The following is a 14,632-nucleotide window of genomic DNA, read 5'->3' on the forward strand; positions in this document are numbered from 1 at the left end:
ATAACCCTATCATTATCATTGATACATTTCTTACAAAAGTGAACTGTAAGGGGGGGTTGTAAAAACGTTTTTACTTCAGGTAAGGGGTACATCTTCTGGAAAAAAGTCAAGAAACACGGACTTAGGCCAGAAAGTCTAATCTATTCAAATACTACACCATGATTTCCACACACCCTCCCTTGCCATTTGTACAACTCGATTAAGGGCCCGACTCTCTGCTGCTTTAAACTGATGCATTGTATGTTTGACTTATTTCTGTTGAGGTCACTCAGCAGAGAATAGGGCCTTAAAATTTAGCTGAAAGTAAATTCAGCCTGCAGCCAGTACAGTCACTCTGTGGAAACTGGCCAGTTTTAAAAAAGATTCAACATCCCGAGGAGAAAAGCTTCAGCTAGATGATTGATTACCTACTACTTTTCTTCCTCTTTGGCCCTCTTCATATATCCCTAGGAGCTCCACTTGGCAGTTCCGGGAGGCTGGTATTGACAGTTGCTTTACTGTGAGCTTTGCCATGCCTCTGGGAGACATTCTGAGCACCCAAGAGCAATTCAAACTTCCCATGGAGCCTGATGAGCAAGGGGAGGAGAAGAAACCTCTGGGCTCTGTTAACTCCACTTCCAATGGACATTCTGCACAGAAAGAGCATATGATGGTCACAGAAGCACTTGGAAAGAGTTTTTGCTGCTCTACAACTCCTATTAGTTAGGTCTTAGATCAGAGATCCTAAAGGTATGTCTACACTACGAAATTAGGTCGAATTTATAGAAATCGGTTTTATATATTCGAGTGCGTGTCCCCACAGAAAATGCTCTAAGTGCATTAAGTACATTAATTCAGCAGAGTGCTTCCACAGTACAGAGGCAAGCGTCGACTTCCGGAGTGTTGCACTGTGGATAGCTATCCCTCAGTTCCCGCAGTCTCCGGAAATGAGATTCAAAAGTTGGCGGTTCTTTTCCTGTCTACCTGGCCAGTGCATCTGAGTTGAGAGTGCTGTCCAGAGCGGTCACAATGAAGCACTCTGGGATAGCTCCCGGAGGCCAATACCGTTGAATTGTGTCCACAGTACCCCAAATTCAACCCGGCAAGGCCGATTTAAGCGCTAATCCACTTCTCAGGGGTGGAGTAAGGAAATCGATTTTAAGAGCCCTTTAAGTCGGAAAAAAGGGCTTCTTCGTGTGGACGGGTGCACATTTACATCGATTTAATGCTGCTAAACTCGACCTAAAGTTCTAGTGTAGACCAGGGCTAAGAGGACAATATTGCCAATGGGAAATAGCTTGTTAGTACTGCATGTTACTGCTTCAGTCTTCTAGTCATCACTGAGACCCAGGGCACTAAATGTCTCTCTAGTAAGACAGAAAGTTTGCCCTCAGTTACAAACATGCAGTCCTTTGAAGCCAGTTGAAATGCACAGGTGTAACCGAGGGCAAATTTTTGCTTCTCCCTAATAAAGATATTGTATAGTCCCCATAATTTAGTATTTAAGCATTCCCCAGGTCTCTAGTGCCTGGAATGATAGAAGTGAAACACTCTGGTACAGTCAGAGGATGAGTTTTCAATGCTAAAAGGCAAGCACAGTGCTTTGCAGAAAGCCCCAGCAATCCAGCTACTAGAAGCAAGATGGGCAACATCCCCAAAGTGACTGTGTGCCCAGCTTGCCAGGCCTTTAAGAGGGGAGACCAAAAGAGAGTTAGCAAATCTGGCCTGACAGCTCATCCAAACAGCCAATGACTCAGGCCAGTCCCAGAGTGAACTGGGTATACAATGGGGAGAAACCTAACAAAGCTATCCAGCTCAAGCCTTCACATATTCATTGATCTGGACAGTTTTCCAGTGTGATGATTTATTCTTTGTCTGACACTGGTCTCTTACCAACCTGTCCAGCCTTAGGCAACAGGCCCAGCAAGTTAGTGGATGTTTTCTGGGAAAGCAAAGAACGCTTTCCCTGCTTATAAAGCACACAGATAAGGGCACAAGAAGAACAGAGCTGTGGTGGCTTGTGCTCCATGCACACAAAGGGGAATCAAATGCAGCATTTCTCAAGTGGAAAGAGACCAAATCAATAGGGAAATATTTTGAAGCATCTGTGTGAGTGTTGTAAACAAACAAAAAACTGCCAGTCAGAGCTGTGTCCCCCTTTAATCCTGTATACAATAGGGCTTTTTGCGTCCCACAGCAGTATCTTTTAAAAGCCATAATCTCTATGTAGTAGCGTTTGTACTTTGTCATTTCCTCCACCACTGAAGCTTGTGAAATCCCTGCTAATGCTAGCATTGACCTCACCACCCCTCACCCCAGACATTACGCATGAGCACGGAATGCTGACTATGGGAAAAAGTTTACAGTTCACAGCGTAGAAGGCTGGGTGGTTAGGCTAGGAACCCGAAGGAAGTAGCATGTACCCCACCTCTATTCTACATCTATGCAAATTAAATGACTCCAATGCTGAGGTCGCTATGCTGGTAACTGATGCTCTCTGTATGAAAAAGAGGTACTGCATTGCTAGCAACTGTGAGAACATCCCCACCCACTACATAAGAATGACCATAATGGATCAGACTACAGGTCCATCTAGTCCAGTATCCGGTCTTCCGACAGTGGCCAATGCCAGGTGCCCCAGAGGGAATGAACAGAACAGGTAATCAATGATCCATCCCGTCGCCCATTCATAGCTTCTGGCAAACAGAGGCTAGGGACACCATCCCTGCCCAATGGGCATTGATGGACCTAGCCTCCATGAACTTATCTAGTTCTTTTTTGAACCCTGTTATAGTCTTGGCCTTCATAACATCCTCTGGCAAGGAGTTCCACAGGTTGACTGCGTTGTGTGAAGAAATACTTCCTTTTGTTTGTTTTAAACCTGCTGCCTATTAATTTCGTTTGGTGACCCCCAGTTCTTGTTGTTTACTCCTTCTCATAACACACTTCCTTATTTACTTTCTCCACACTAGTCATGATTTTATATACATCTATCATAGCCCGCACACTGTCCTGGAGGCACCATTCTGTAGGGATATTTCAGTCTCTATGGCCATTCAAATCCCTGACCTCTGCTGAAACTATCAGCATGAGTGCCAGTTGTAGGATGACCAGATGTCCCAATTTTTCCACACTTTCTATCTGGTGACCCTAGCCAGTTACCATGGCTTAGAGGCACATATTGCTTGCCTGTGTTCTCTGGTAACAGTACGAGCGAGCTGAGCTGGCGGTAGTAACTCCTGAACAGGCTGGATTTTTAAAACAGTGAGCAATAGCACTTGGGACCTTGCCAAAGACAGCGTCTTGGTTTAAGGGTTCTTTTGCTTTTTCTCCTTCAATGCTGTCTGCTCATCTGTGGTAGAGAAGCTTTGTGTGTGTGTGTGAAGTGTGCGGCAGGTGGGAGAGGTTGAGTCAAGGGCCAAAATTGTTTATCATCATATTTGTATTACAGTAGCCTCTAAGCCCCAGCCAAAATTGGGACCCAGTTATGCAAGGTGCTGTACATAAGCACAGCAAGAGACTGTTTCTGCCCTGCACAGCTTGCAGTCTAAATAGACAAGACTGACAAAGGGTGGCAGACAGGAAATATTACACCTTTTACAGATGGTGAATTGAGGTACAAAGGATTCAGTGAATTGCCCAAGATCACACAGGACATCTGGGGCAGAGGCAGGAACTGAATCCAGTTCTTCTGATTTAGTCCAGTGCCTTAACCACAAAAGGATCCTTCTTCTCTGGATGTACTTGGGTCTGCTCTCATACACCCCATCCCCTCCAAAAAAAAAAAAAAAAAAATAAAGCCAAGCATTCCCTGTGTCTCCTCCTCAGAGTACAGAGCCCTGAGAGGTGGTGCTTTAAAATCATGCACTCTGATTGTGTCCTTCCTCTCTCTCTCTCTCTCTCTCTCTCTCAAAGAAAGCTGTCCAAGGTTTATTCAATAGAACATTCTGAAAGCAGATGGTGCAAAATGCCTCCTAGCACCATGGATAAACGGAACTGCGTTTGGAGCCAAAAAATCTTAACTACGATGGGTCTTTCTGAAATCCTTGCTGACTCAGGAATGCAAAGGGTTAGTCCCAGTGCTGTCACTTACTTTTAAGATCACCTACAATAATGAGTAAGTTCCATGAAGGAAAATGTAGGTTACCTACATTAGAAACTGGTCATTACAGTAGAGGCTGGTCCATATAAAAGAGTTTTGAAAGTCTGCTACTGCTTTTATATAGGGGACTTGGTCCTTCAACTCAAGTGGCTGCATTCCGTGCCATTAGCTCCAAAAGGAGCAGGTTCAGTCCCTGCTCTTGGCCCAAACAGGGTTGGTTACTCCCTAGTTTACCAGTTTGTGAAAAGGGCATTCTGACATTTACCTAACTTACAAGGATGAGGGTTAATTAGTATTTTAAGTCAAGCAAGTCATAATCCTGTGAGAAAACCTACTAGTTAGGGGCCAAATTCTTAGGAAAGAAGAAAATGGAGAATTTATTCTACAGCCAACTTTCAAAATATATTGAATCCCTTGGCCAACAGTTCAAGCAATATTAAAAGGAGGATGGAAATTGTTTTCTGATTGGCAGTTATGCTAGTAGTATGGGGCTGGAAGGGCACGAGAACATGGCGGCTGATATCAAATGGCTTAAAGTTCTAGAGTGGGGCAATGTAAGGAAAACAGCAAGAAGGTTTGTGTTTGTTTTAAAAAAGGGAAAAAAGTCACTGAGGAAAATAGCTTATGGTTGATGGAATTCAAAAGAAAACAAGTAATTTTGTTTGTTGCCCCCAGTTTAGACTCCTACAACGATAGATTCTCTTAGCTTGTCTGCACTAGTCTGGGAGTTAAAAGAGGATTATTTGTATCTAACCCTATGATCTCATCAATAGGCAATTGCAAGAAATCCACTGTAATTACAAAGTTTTTGGCCTTTATGCACTTTGGCAACAGTTGCCTAGCTTGACACCCTGTACCGTACTACCAAGCTGAATCTTGGTCCACCACTTTCCACAGGATACAAGGGTATGCAAGAGACAGACAAGCAGCACTATTAACTGAACACAGCTGCAGGAGAGTTTTTACCTTGTCTGTAAGCAGCTCCTGTTAGCTTTGTAGGCCGTTTCATTGGTGTCTGTGTTAAGGTTTCATGTCCATTCTTACTTACCTGAAGCGCATTTGGTTCAATCTCTGTAGAGAGAGGTACAACATGCCTATTACTAGGACAGTTTAATAAAGATGTCCTGGGCTATGTGTAATTTGTAGAGAGACACAACTTTGTGGGATACCAGACAGTACCCATACACAGGATTAAGACATCCCACCAAGAGTCAGATTGACCATAGCCTTACTCATGAAGTGATAATGGAATGCTAAACCTTTCAAATGAAACCATCTATAGAGGCAAAAGTGAACATAAGCAAGCGATAGTAAAACCTCCACCATAGAAACTGATTTACAGGTGGAGATCTGTGCACTTCTCTTCCTGAGACTGGTTATCTTAGGGTAAACTCATGAAAAAGCAAACTATAGAAAGCTAATGCCCAACAACCATCGATACTAGATCTTCCACTATGAAAGAGACCTCTAACCACCTTCCAATTCATCTGGGGGAGCCGATTGGAGACAGCTACCCTCATGGACCACACTTAACAATCCTGAATTAGTAGTGACCACTGTAAAAAGGCTGAAATTTGTTTCTTCCTCCTCATTTGAGTTAACAGTAGGTGTAAAAATCATGCTTATTCTATGAGAAGGCACTGGCTGATGACTGCTCTAAGCAGGCCAACAACTGAATAGTTTTAACCCCTTATGCCAAAAATCAGGATGTGGAACAGAGCTGTATTTGTCACCACTGCAGTTCTGCTGGTATACAATTTTTTAAAAATATATTTATATATAAAAGCATTATGCTGAGTCACACATAGCTACAATATCAAAAGGATTTTTTTTATCACCAGAGTAGGTTTTTGTTTTGCATCCTCCTGAACTAGGCTGACAAGATACAGGATGGATAATTAGGAATATCCCTTGGGATGCGTGGCAGCCACATCAGTAGTGAAATTGCTGTGGGGAAGAAATAAGTGGTTTGCTCTATTTCAGTTAGGGAAACATCCCAATTCCATAGGCATGGCGGTTTGTGAGGATACCAAGTAGGAGACCACACACACACAAAAACATTCTTCCCTTCACCTCTAAGTGTTCCTTGCACAGTAAAGAACATGGTCCACTTCCTTTTAAGGGGCACATACTGTATTTTATAGTCACTCTCTAGTGAGCTGTGTTATTGATTACTCTTTGTACAGCACATACTCTGAAGTGTTCAAAATGCACTTGTCTCGAGTTTGGTGTGTACTGGTGCATTGTACTTCATTTCAGATTATCCCAGAAGTTCTGAGTCTCTAAAATCGAGCTGACAGATTTTGTTTTTGGATGAAAAAATGTTTTTTTCCACCCCTACAGCCACTTTATTTGATTTAGAACCAGCAAAAAAAATTAGCAAATACACAAAAATATGAACCCCCCCCCAAAAAAAACACCCCAAAAAACAAAAACACCCCATCACTTTTTAAAACCAAAATTTTTCCAGTTTCCAGGGAGGAATGTGGGGGTGGAAAAGGTTACAGGAAATTTCAAACACAAGACTTATGTATTTTTTTCCACATATCTCATGAAAAATAATGGTATTTTTCCATCTGCTATCCACAAAATACTTTGAATACTTCCAGAAAGCTCTGCCTTTAGGACGCACTGCTTAGAGGAAAGAAGGATATTTACCTCTTATTGTGGATTTGATCCAGTCCAGGAAGACTCTCACCCTTGTATAAACTCCTGGTTTCTTTGGCCTGGCACAACCAACACCCCAGCTGATGATGCCATAAAGAATAAATGGCTCTTTTTCATGATGGCAAACCAACGGGCCACCAGAATCACCCTGAAAGCACACAGAGGGACTTTAGAATATTAGTAGAAACGTCCTACATTCATTTGTCTTCTACACTCTTAGTCACAGAAGCTAACAGCAGTCACAGACCATAGCTAAGAGGAAAAGTTTGAATATGAGTACCGAGTATGCCCAGCTCATGCTCCTGGTTTCTTAGTCATGGACTAGGATGGCTAATTCAATACATCAGATTGTTAGTAAGGCAAAGTGGTCTGGAAGACTGATCATAGGGTTCAGAATCAGGAGGTACTAAATTCAGTCACATTTTATATAAAGATTCCATTTATAATCTGTATAAGATTCCAAGCTTGTCACTCTGAAACGTAGCACACTTGTAGAATCAGGGTGAACTGATGTAAATAGCAACAATGGCTGTAGCTCTTTTTGTTTAGAGTACCACCAGGTTCAATCACCACCAGGTTTTGCAGTCTGTTACTGTCTATTTTTAAGTTCTCAGCCATTCTGACTTGACAAATGACACCTGTGCAGTGTCAGCTACTGTAAGACATGTATCTATTCCCTGCCAGGACTCCTAGACCACTGTGCTATAGATAACAGCCAATCACCACCCTTACTACACAGCTAATTTGCATGCATCAGTTTCATTGGTTGTGTGAGGGAGACTGCACAGATAGTATATTACTTGGCTCAATTGCCATATCCATGCAACAGAACAGGCCTTCAGCTACTAGTTTATCAAGGGTTAATAAAGGTAAATAGAAATGAAATGTGTTATGGGCATGAATATTTTGTATTAGAGAGATAAGCACACTAGTAGGTGTTATAGACTGTTATAAGCAACCTATTGACCGGTTGGACTCTAGAACAATTATTAACATTACTCTCATATCACTAATATAAAAAGCGTGACCCAATATTCTAACCTGGCTTTGCCACCTATTCACTGGTTAGGAGTCAAGAAACGTAAAAGGAAGAACATCCCCTCACCCAGAGTTATTCAGGCTCAATCACAGTTACAGCTGAAAGCCCAAATACACCAATGGTTGTTTTTGCCACTAAGCTTCTCCAGCTCCATGTTTTGAATTCAGTTCTAGTTTGGGCTAATTGTGTTGATTGTTCTTTTGATGCTCTGTGCATTGCCCATTCCTGCTGTAGACAGTTATCGGGGGCAGCTGCCTTTTTGTAGGATTTGCTCTACCAGAGTTTTCCCAACACATTCTACCATATTAAAATACAGCAGAAAACAATCACCAAGACTCATCTTCAATGGTACTTGCATTTAGCAGCGACTCACCTGGCAGGAATCCTGCCCTCCAGAAGAAGCAAAACCAGCACAAAGCATCCTAGCTGTGATCCCTCCAGGGTGATTAAAATAGTAATTTTTCTCACAGACTTCACTCTCAAGTATGGGTACTTGTGTCTGCTGCAGTCGACTAGCGAGGCTTCCATCTGCTGTGGAGAGAAGTTGGCAGAGGAACATTTATCACATTGTAAGTTATTTGCAGGGTTAAAGATCTGCTGAAAATGCAAAACTGGAGACGGAAACAAACAGAATGAAGTTGGCTAAAAACATACGTTTCCCCATGTCCCCTTGCTAATAGCTACAATTTGGATCCAACCAGACAGCTGAGTATGGAAACTGGACTTTCCACCAGGTTATCTGAACCTTCTGGTTATGTAATAATACAGGCGGGTGCCTGTACACACTATGTCAGACTGTGGAGATCCCCTTTGCCAACAGTCTAGTACAGCCATTTCAGAGCAGTAGTAGATGCTCAATTTGGCATTGTTCAGCCAACTGACTCAAAACACAGCTCCTGCTGGAAAAAGCCAAGGTTTTAGCTAATGTCTCCCCAGCCTACCCCAAGTTTGTCTCCGAAGGAACATACCTCATTCATGAGCCTCTCCTCAGTGCCCTGATCATTTTAACCCTTTGATGTTTTGAGAGGCTTCTCACTCCCTACAAATCAGAAAGTAGGGCCCAGAACATAAAAGCAAAAGCATGGGAGCTTTAATTAAGAGCAACTGCTAGGCCTGCAGTCCTGGACACTATTCTAATTATAGCTAGACAGCTGCAAATCAGCCAGTCCATAAGCAACATGTAAGAAATACATCTTTTTGCACAGTGATAGTAGAAAGCTCCTAAATGCTAAAATCACCGGTGCGTAGGAAGAACTGTGGATCCTGCCATCCGCTCCCCACTCATCATAGTGCTCAGCACACCCTACAATGATGCTAAGAGATGCAGGACAGAGGTAGAATCTCCACAGACACTTCCATCTTTTTTGCCCATTTAGAGAAGAACATACTACATACCTTCTCGGGTGCTCCCCCAGCCAGTCATAGTGCACAGAACAGAGGAAGATAACGGTTGCGTGCTGTTGGGCAAACATACTGGCCTCACAACAGTGTTAAACTCCAGAGGGACATCCAGTTGGATCAGCGCAATATCTGAGTCATAGCTCACTGTATCAAAATCAGGGTGCACCACAATAGTTTTCACCCTTCTCACCTGTACCAAACAGGATCAAACATTAATAAAGCAAAATGATGAGCTCAAAGAAGCTGGACCAGGGAAAATACAACTGAAAATGGACCTTAAAATGAAGGTGGGTTTAAAGTACATTTTGGAAGAGACACAAATTGGTGTCAGTTTAGAGAAGACTGAAACAGATTAGAACAGGGAAGATTCAGGACTCTGGAGGTCAGCGCCGTATATCCTCCAACTCTTGGTTACAGATTGGCCACAAATGGAAGAGATTGTATTAAAATCCCCTGAATTTAGGAGTGAGGATTCTATTTCATTTTGCTAAACTAGCCTGATGAGTTTTTGCAGAAGGCCAACATGCACTGGTGCAACATCCCTATGCTTTTGCCCCCTTGACTCAACTTAATGCATAGAAAGGCACTGGTCAACAAGTGTTCTGTAGGAAGCTGTATTGCCCAACACTAAGACAGCAAGATGCTGAAAGCACCACGGCTTGTGTTTTGCCATCTACTAGACTTTTTAAAAACAGATATTAAAAAGAGAAAGCCTTAAAAGATATCATCAAGGATTAGGTTTGCCATGCAAGTCCACAGACTATTTTGTTTCAATTGCTCTTCTTCCCCTTTGGTCACCCAAGATACCCACCTTTCTTTGGTTATTTCATCTTATTTGTTAGCACCGTGTTTTAACTAATGCACATGGATCTATTACAAAGAAGCAGGGAAGAGGAATCAACACAATCCACATTTTAGATTGTTTTGTTTAGTCTCTACCTGTTCTGTTGACTCCTTCAGGGCTCTATCATGGTCTCCCACGATGACAGTCCAATGCAGTGGTCTGTTTGTTCTGTAAAATAGAAATAAATGCACTGAATCTGTGCATAACCAGCCTTACGTATGCCTTATTCAGCATACTGAGCATCTTTTGCTTGGTCTTCAGTACCAGCTTAGTCAGTCACCTAGCTCCCGGACTGACGAGTCAGAGTTTTGCCATGACAAAGTCTTTTACAAGTGGAAGTTGCTGAAATACACCAGGTATAATTTCATGTGAACCCCCTCTCCCGCACTGAGCCAACATTTTTCAAAGGTTAAAACAGAGCCTTGGAATCAAGCAAAAGAGTTTTATAAGTGGGAGTAAAAAGAAAAGGAGTACTAGTGGCACCTTAGAGACTAACCAATTTATTTGAGCATAAGCTTCCATGAGCTACAGCGTACTCCTTTTCTTTTTGCGAATATAGACTAATATGGCTGCTACTCTGAAATAAATGGGAGTATGGGTACTTTTCAGCATTGTTTCTCTATCCTAGAGGAGGGGACATACCACTGTCCCAAAAAGAATATCTGTGCACATAGAAGCACAGGGAAGCCTTTGCCAGACAGGTTTACTCACGATTGTATACAGTGGGCTGCTGTGAGTACCCATGTTGGACTGATGACAACACCGCCACACTGATGGTCACCTAAGAATTGCAAGCCTGCCTGCCAAGGCCAGCAATGGGGACATGCTTCTTCTCCCCCAACAACACGTCCGGACAGCCACTGGGGACTAAACGGGGGGAAGCCACAGACATCTGCAACACAACAGCCAGAAAGCTAGTGAGCAACACTGACTTCCAAGACTGTCTCTTCCTTTGCATCTATCACATTTGTTTCCTTTGCAACTAAGACTATAAAGCAGAGACACCCCAAAAAGATGCAGTATAGCAGGCACCCTTTGTAGGGATAGCAGCTGGGTGTGGTCACTTATTTTGAGCAGAAGAAATGCAAGCTTGATGTAGGTGGCTGAAAACTAGAATTATGGACAGAGGTTCCATATTATACCGCAAAGACCAAACAAGGCCCAGACGTAGATGTTAGTATCTTTCTCCCATCCTATAAAAACATGGATCAATTTCAAGTTTTCCTCACCAAATCAAGGTTAGAAAGGATTAAACTAGATGGGCACAACCCCTGAAAGATAAGTGGGCATTTCTCCCCATTTCTTCACTCTGAATATGCTTTATACCTCCTTACTGTGTATACCTTACATCCCCATACCCTGAAATCCTAGATCCCATGTGCACCTACACCACTGCAGTCTATTTCCTAAGGATCCTCTGGTTATAAGTCAGGAAGAACTATTGACCCAGCCCATTACAATGAATTTTTTACCAGCTTACCTAAAGGGATGTTCTTTGGGGTGGCCGTCTGTAGAACAATTGGTTCTGCAACTATTGATTCAGCTTCTTCTGCTGAAGACAGAATAAATGGAATCTATTTTGCTCCCAAGGCACCAGTCATGGCCCCAATTCCTCCTCCTCCTCCCCCCAAAGCCCCAACCCTGTAGAAGGAACTCCTACAAGTGAAGGCCAGATCCTTCAATGTTAGCAGCTGGCATATAAGAGAGTGAAGCAATGGCAGTTACGCAGGGGACTGTTACCCCATGTTCCCACGCCCACTGCTGTAATAGGACAGCAGTCTCTGGATGGGATGCTTCTAGAAGTAGTTCAAAACGCCAGAGTCTGCGAGTTTCAGGTAACAAAAGTGGTCAGTGTCCTATCGGTGTTCCCAGTGTGGGAATTCTGATTCCTTTCCATTGTTGAAAGAACTGAATTCTGCCAGTAGAAACTATTCCATCTTTAACTGCCCCAGCATAGCTAAAGGGGATTATTTCAAAAATAAGACTAAGAATTCAGAAAACATAAAGGTCTTTCTACCAACCTGAAGGAACAAAGGTGAATCTGGCCTTAAATCCTCTGAAATTGTTCTCCCCATCACTTTCAAAATGTATTAACATTTCATTGCCAGGGCTCAGAATTGGGCTGGGGATTGAGAACCCACACAGATTGGCTGTAAGAAAAAGTGAGGAAACCCCCATACTTTTAAAATTCAGAATATCACTTTAAACTCACTTCCAGCTTTGCTAAACTATGTCCACAGGAGGAAAAACCAAACAGGGACTTGTAATTTTCACTTGGCTCAAAAAGCCATTTTGTGGGTGGATTTTTCTTTTAAAATCTGAAACAAAGACGTTTGCCAGGTCCAGTCGAAAGGTATCCACGGAGAAGGAAGTAGAGGCCCAAATTAAGCTACTATATACTCTCAGGAATGAGACAACCTCCTAATTTTCCCACTATGTGAACTAAACTAACATAAAACAAGTTTGCTGCATAAGTGCCTCCCACCAAGAGAGCCTCTTAAAAAGACCTGCATTTGCCATCTGTATATGATGGGCACTCAATGCTTCTTAAACCTGCAAACACACATCAGCCACCATTTTGAGGACCTGGAGTAGAACCAGCAGCTCCCCTTCTCTCTCTGTGCCTATATAAAGCACCCAGTCTCCCAAGTGCCCAGCTGTTAATTAGAGCTGCTTGGAAATTTTCCACCAGAATGATATTCCAACAGAAAATGTGGATTTTGAAAACAAACAAGTCCCCAAAAATTTTGCTGGAAACTTAGGATTTTCCTCAAGAAAATCTAAATAAAAGCTCTTTGAGCTTCCAGGATCACTGTATGAGGAGTCTGGGAGTCCGTGGAAAAGGCTAAAAAGTTCTGTTTTGGTTCTCCCCAATGGGACTTTTTATAAAAAAAAAAAAATAGAATTTAGCTCCCATAAAATTTATTTGAATCTGTGACTTTGTCCTGATTCAAAATGAAAACATTTCCAAGACTTCACAATTTTTTTGTGGTTTTCTGGTCCACTCTAGTGCTAATATTTATTTTAAAAAAGCCTTATACATCACATTAAAGACATGTGAAGTACGATGACCATCAGGTTGCAGATGGACAAACAGAAGAGAATTGGCTTGCCCAAGGCCAAGTGCCAAAGCCAGGATCATAATTCAGAATTTCTTGCCTCTCATTCCTCCCATTGTACTAGTTTCCCTTCCTCCCCCTGGAGTCAGGTACAAGTCTGTCTAAAAATTGTCCTGAAATTTTGTAATAAGCATCTCCCACTTTGAGTACAGAGTTATTTTTCTTCTTCAAAATGGAAATGTGACTCCGTGAATTGTGTTTCAACTCACGCTGTGTGGAGGAGAGCCGTTCCACATCACAAAGGATTGAGATTTTGAAGTCTGGCTTCATTTCTACTTGGAACAAAACCCCCAAATTTCAAAATTCTCAAGGGAATATTCCAAACTGCAAATTTAAGAGTGAAATGTTGTTCACAATATTTTTCAGCTGTGCTCTCTCTCTGCTATCCTGGGACCAAGGTGGGTGAGGTAGTATCTTTTATTGGACCAACTTCTGTTGGTAAAAAAAGAGGCGCTTTCCAGCTGAAGAGCTCTGTAACTTGAAAGTGTCTCTCTTTCACCAAGAGAAGTTGGTTCAATAAAGTATATCCCCTCACATTTCACCCTGAAAGATAAGGTAGGTATTATTTTGATTGAGAGACTTTGAATTTTGTATCATAAAATAAAGATTCTAAACAAAGATGTTTGTAAACAAAATGTTTCATTTTGACATTAGTAGATTCACCTCCCCTTCCCCCCGATTTTGTTATGAAACAAAGTCCAGCAAAACTGGTCAGGTTTCTTGAAGTGTTTCAATTTTGACAGACCTGCATAGTCCAGCAGACTACAGTTCTGTGAAAGCCTCCCTGACCAGCTTTAATTTGTACCTTCTTTGAATGCAACAAAGCAGCTGGAAACAAAGTGGAGAACCAGCACCATGGACTGCAAGGTGCCAAGCACTCTGTCCCCATCCCACAGAGCATGGGAGCACATACTTCAGTGCTTTGCTGGATCAGCAGCACAGTGCTCAGCACCCGGCAGGATTAAGCCCAACATGACCAGTCAGATCTCTGCAGTCCCCCAGCAAGACCTCCACGGGTTTGGGAACCACTATGGCATTGGAACACCCTGCTGTACCGAGATGTGCAAGGAGGCAGAGTTAAGGCTGTTGTAGGAGCCTTCATTTTGCATTTTCTGACTAAAGTGGTTTAATTCTACCACTGAAGTGTCACCAATGTAGCTTGTATTTCTTTTGGCAGCAAGCTATTTAAGTCTTCTTTTCTGTAATGGATTGTACATGTGAGATTGAACTAATTCACGGCTACCTAGCTGGTGCTCATCTTCCGGGTCACTGTAAATGACAACTGCGTCATAGATACAGCCCGCGCTGAATTCAACAGCAAAGTCTTCAAACTCCAGCTGGAAAGAGAAGATGGGGGTGGGGGAGGGGGAGAGAAGAGTTAATAACTGGGGCCTTTTTTGTTTTACCCTCTTTGTAAGCAAAATGTTGACTCTAAAATTAACTCTGAGTCTTAGTCATTACCGAGATTTGAGTAACAGCTA

The 14,632-nt window shown here is 42.5% G+C and overlaps 1 protein-coding gene across 1 annotated transcript in view; it reads right to left on the reverse strand.

Annotated features, from left to right (window-relative positions):
* OVCH1 (ovochymase 1) overlaps positions 1-14,632 on the reverse strand; it is a gene marked incomplete at its 5' end in the record, with an annotated part of 55,401 nt that overhangs the window by 17,474 nt on the left and 23,295 nt on the right. The window contains 10 exons of the mRNA XM_084633660.1: positions 408-629; positions 5,048-5,152; positions 6,740-6,896; positions 8,161-8,318; positions 9,183-9,378; positions 10,128-10,200; positions 10,744-10,924; positions 11,513-11,584; positions 12,054-12,182; positions 14,395-14,488. Of these exons, the coding sequence (XP_084489786.1) occupies positions 408-629; positions 5,048-5,152; positions 6,740-6,896; positions 8,161-8,318; positions 9,183-9,378; positions 10,128-10,200; positions 10,744-10,924; positions 11,513-11,584; positions 12,054-12,182; positions 14,395-14,488 (1,387 nt within the window). The remainder of the gene's footprint in view (positions 1-407; positions 630-5,047; positions 5,153-6,739; positions 6,897-8,160; positions 8,319-9,182; positions 9,379-10,127; positions 10,201-10,743; positions 10,925-11,512; positions 11,585-12,053; positions 12,183-14,394; positions 14,489-14,632) is intronic.

Source organism: Lepidochelys olivacea, assembly GCF_965140295.1.
Source record: "Lepidochelys olivacea isolate rLepOli2 genome assembly, chromosome: 1".
Taxonomy (NCBI): domain Eukaryota; kingdom Metazoa; phylum Chordata; order Testudines; family Cheloniidae; genus Lepidochelys; species Lepidochelys olivacea.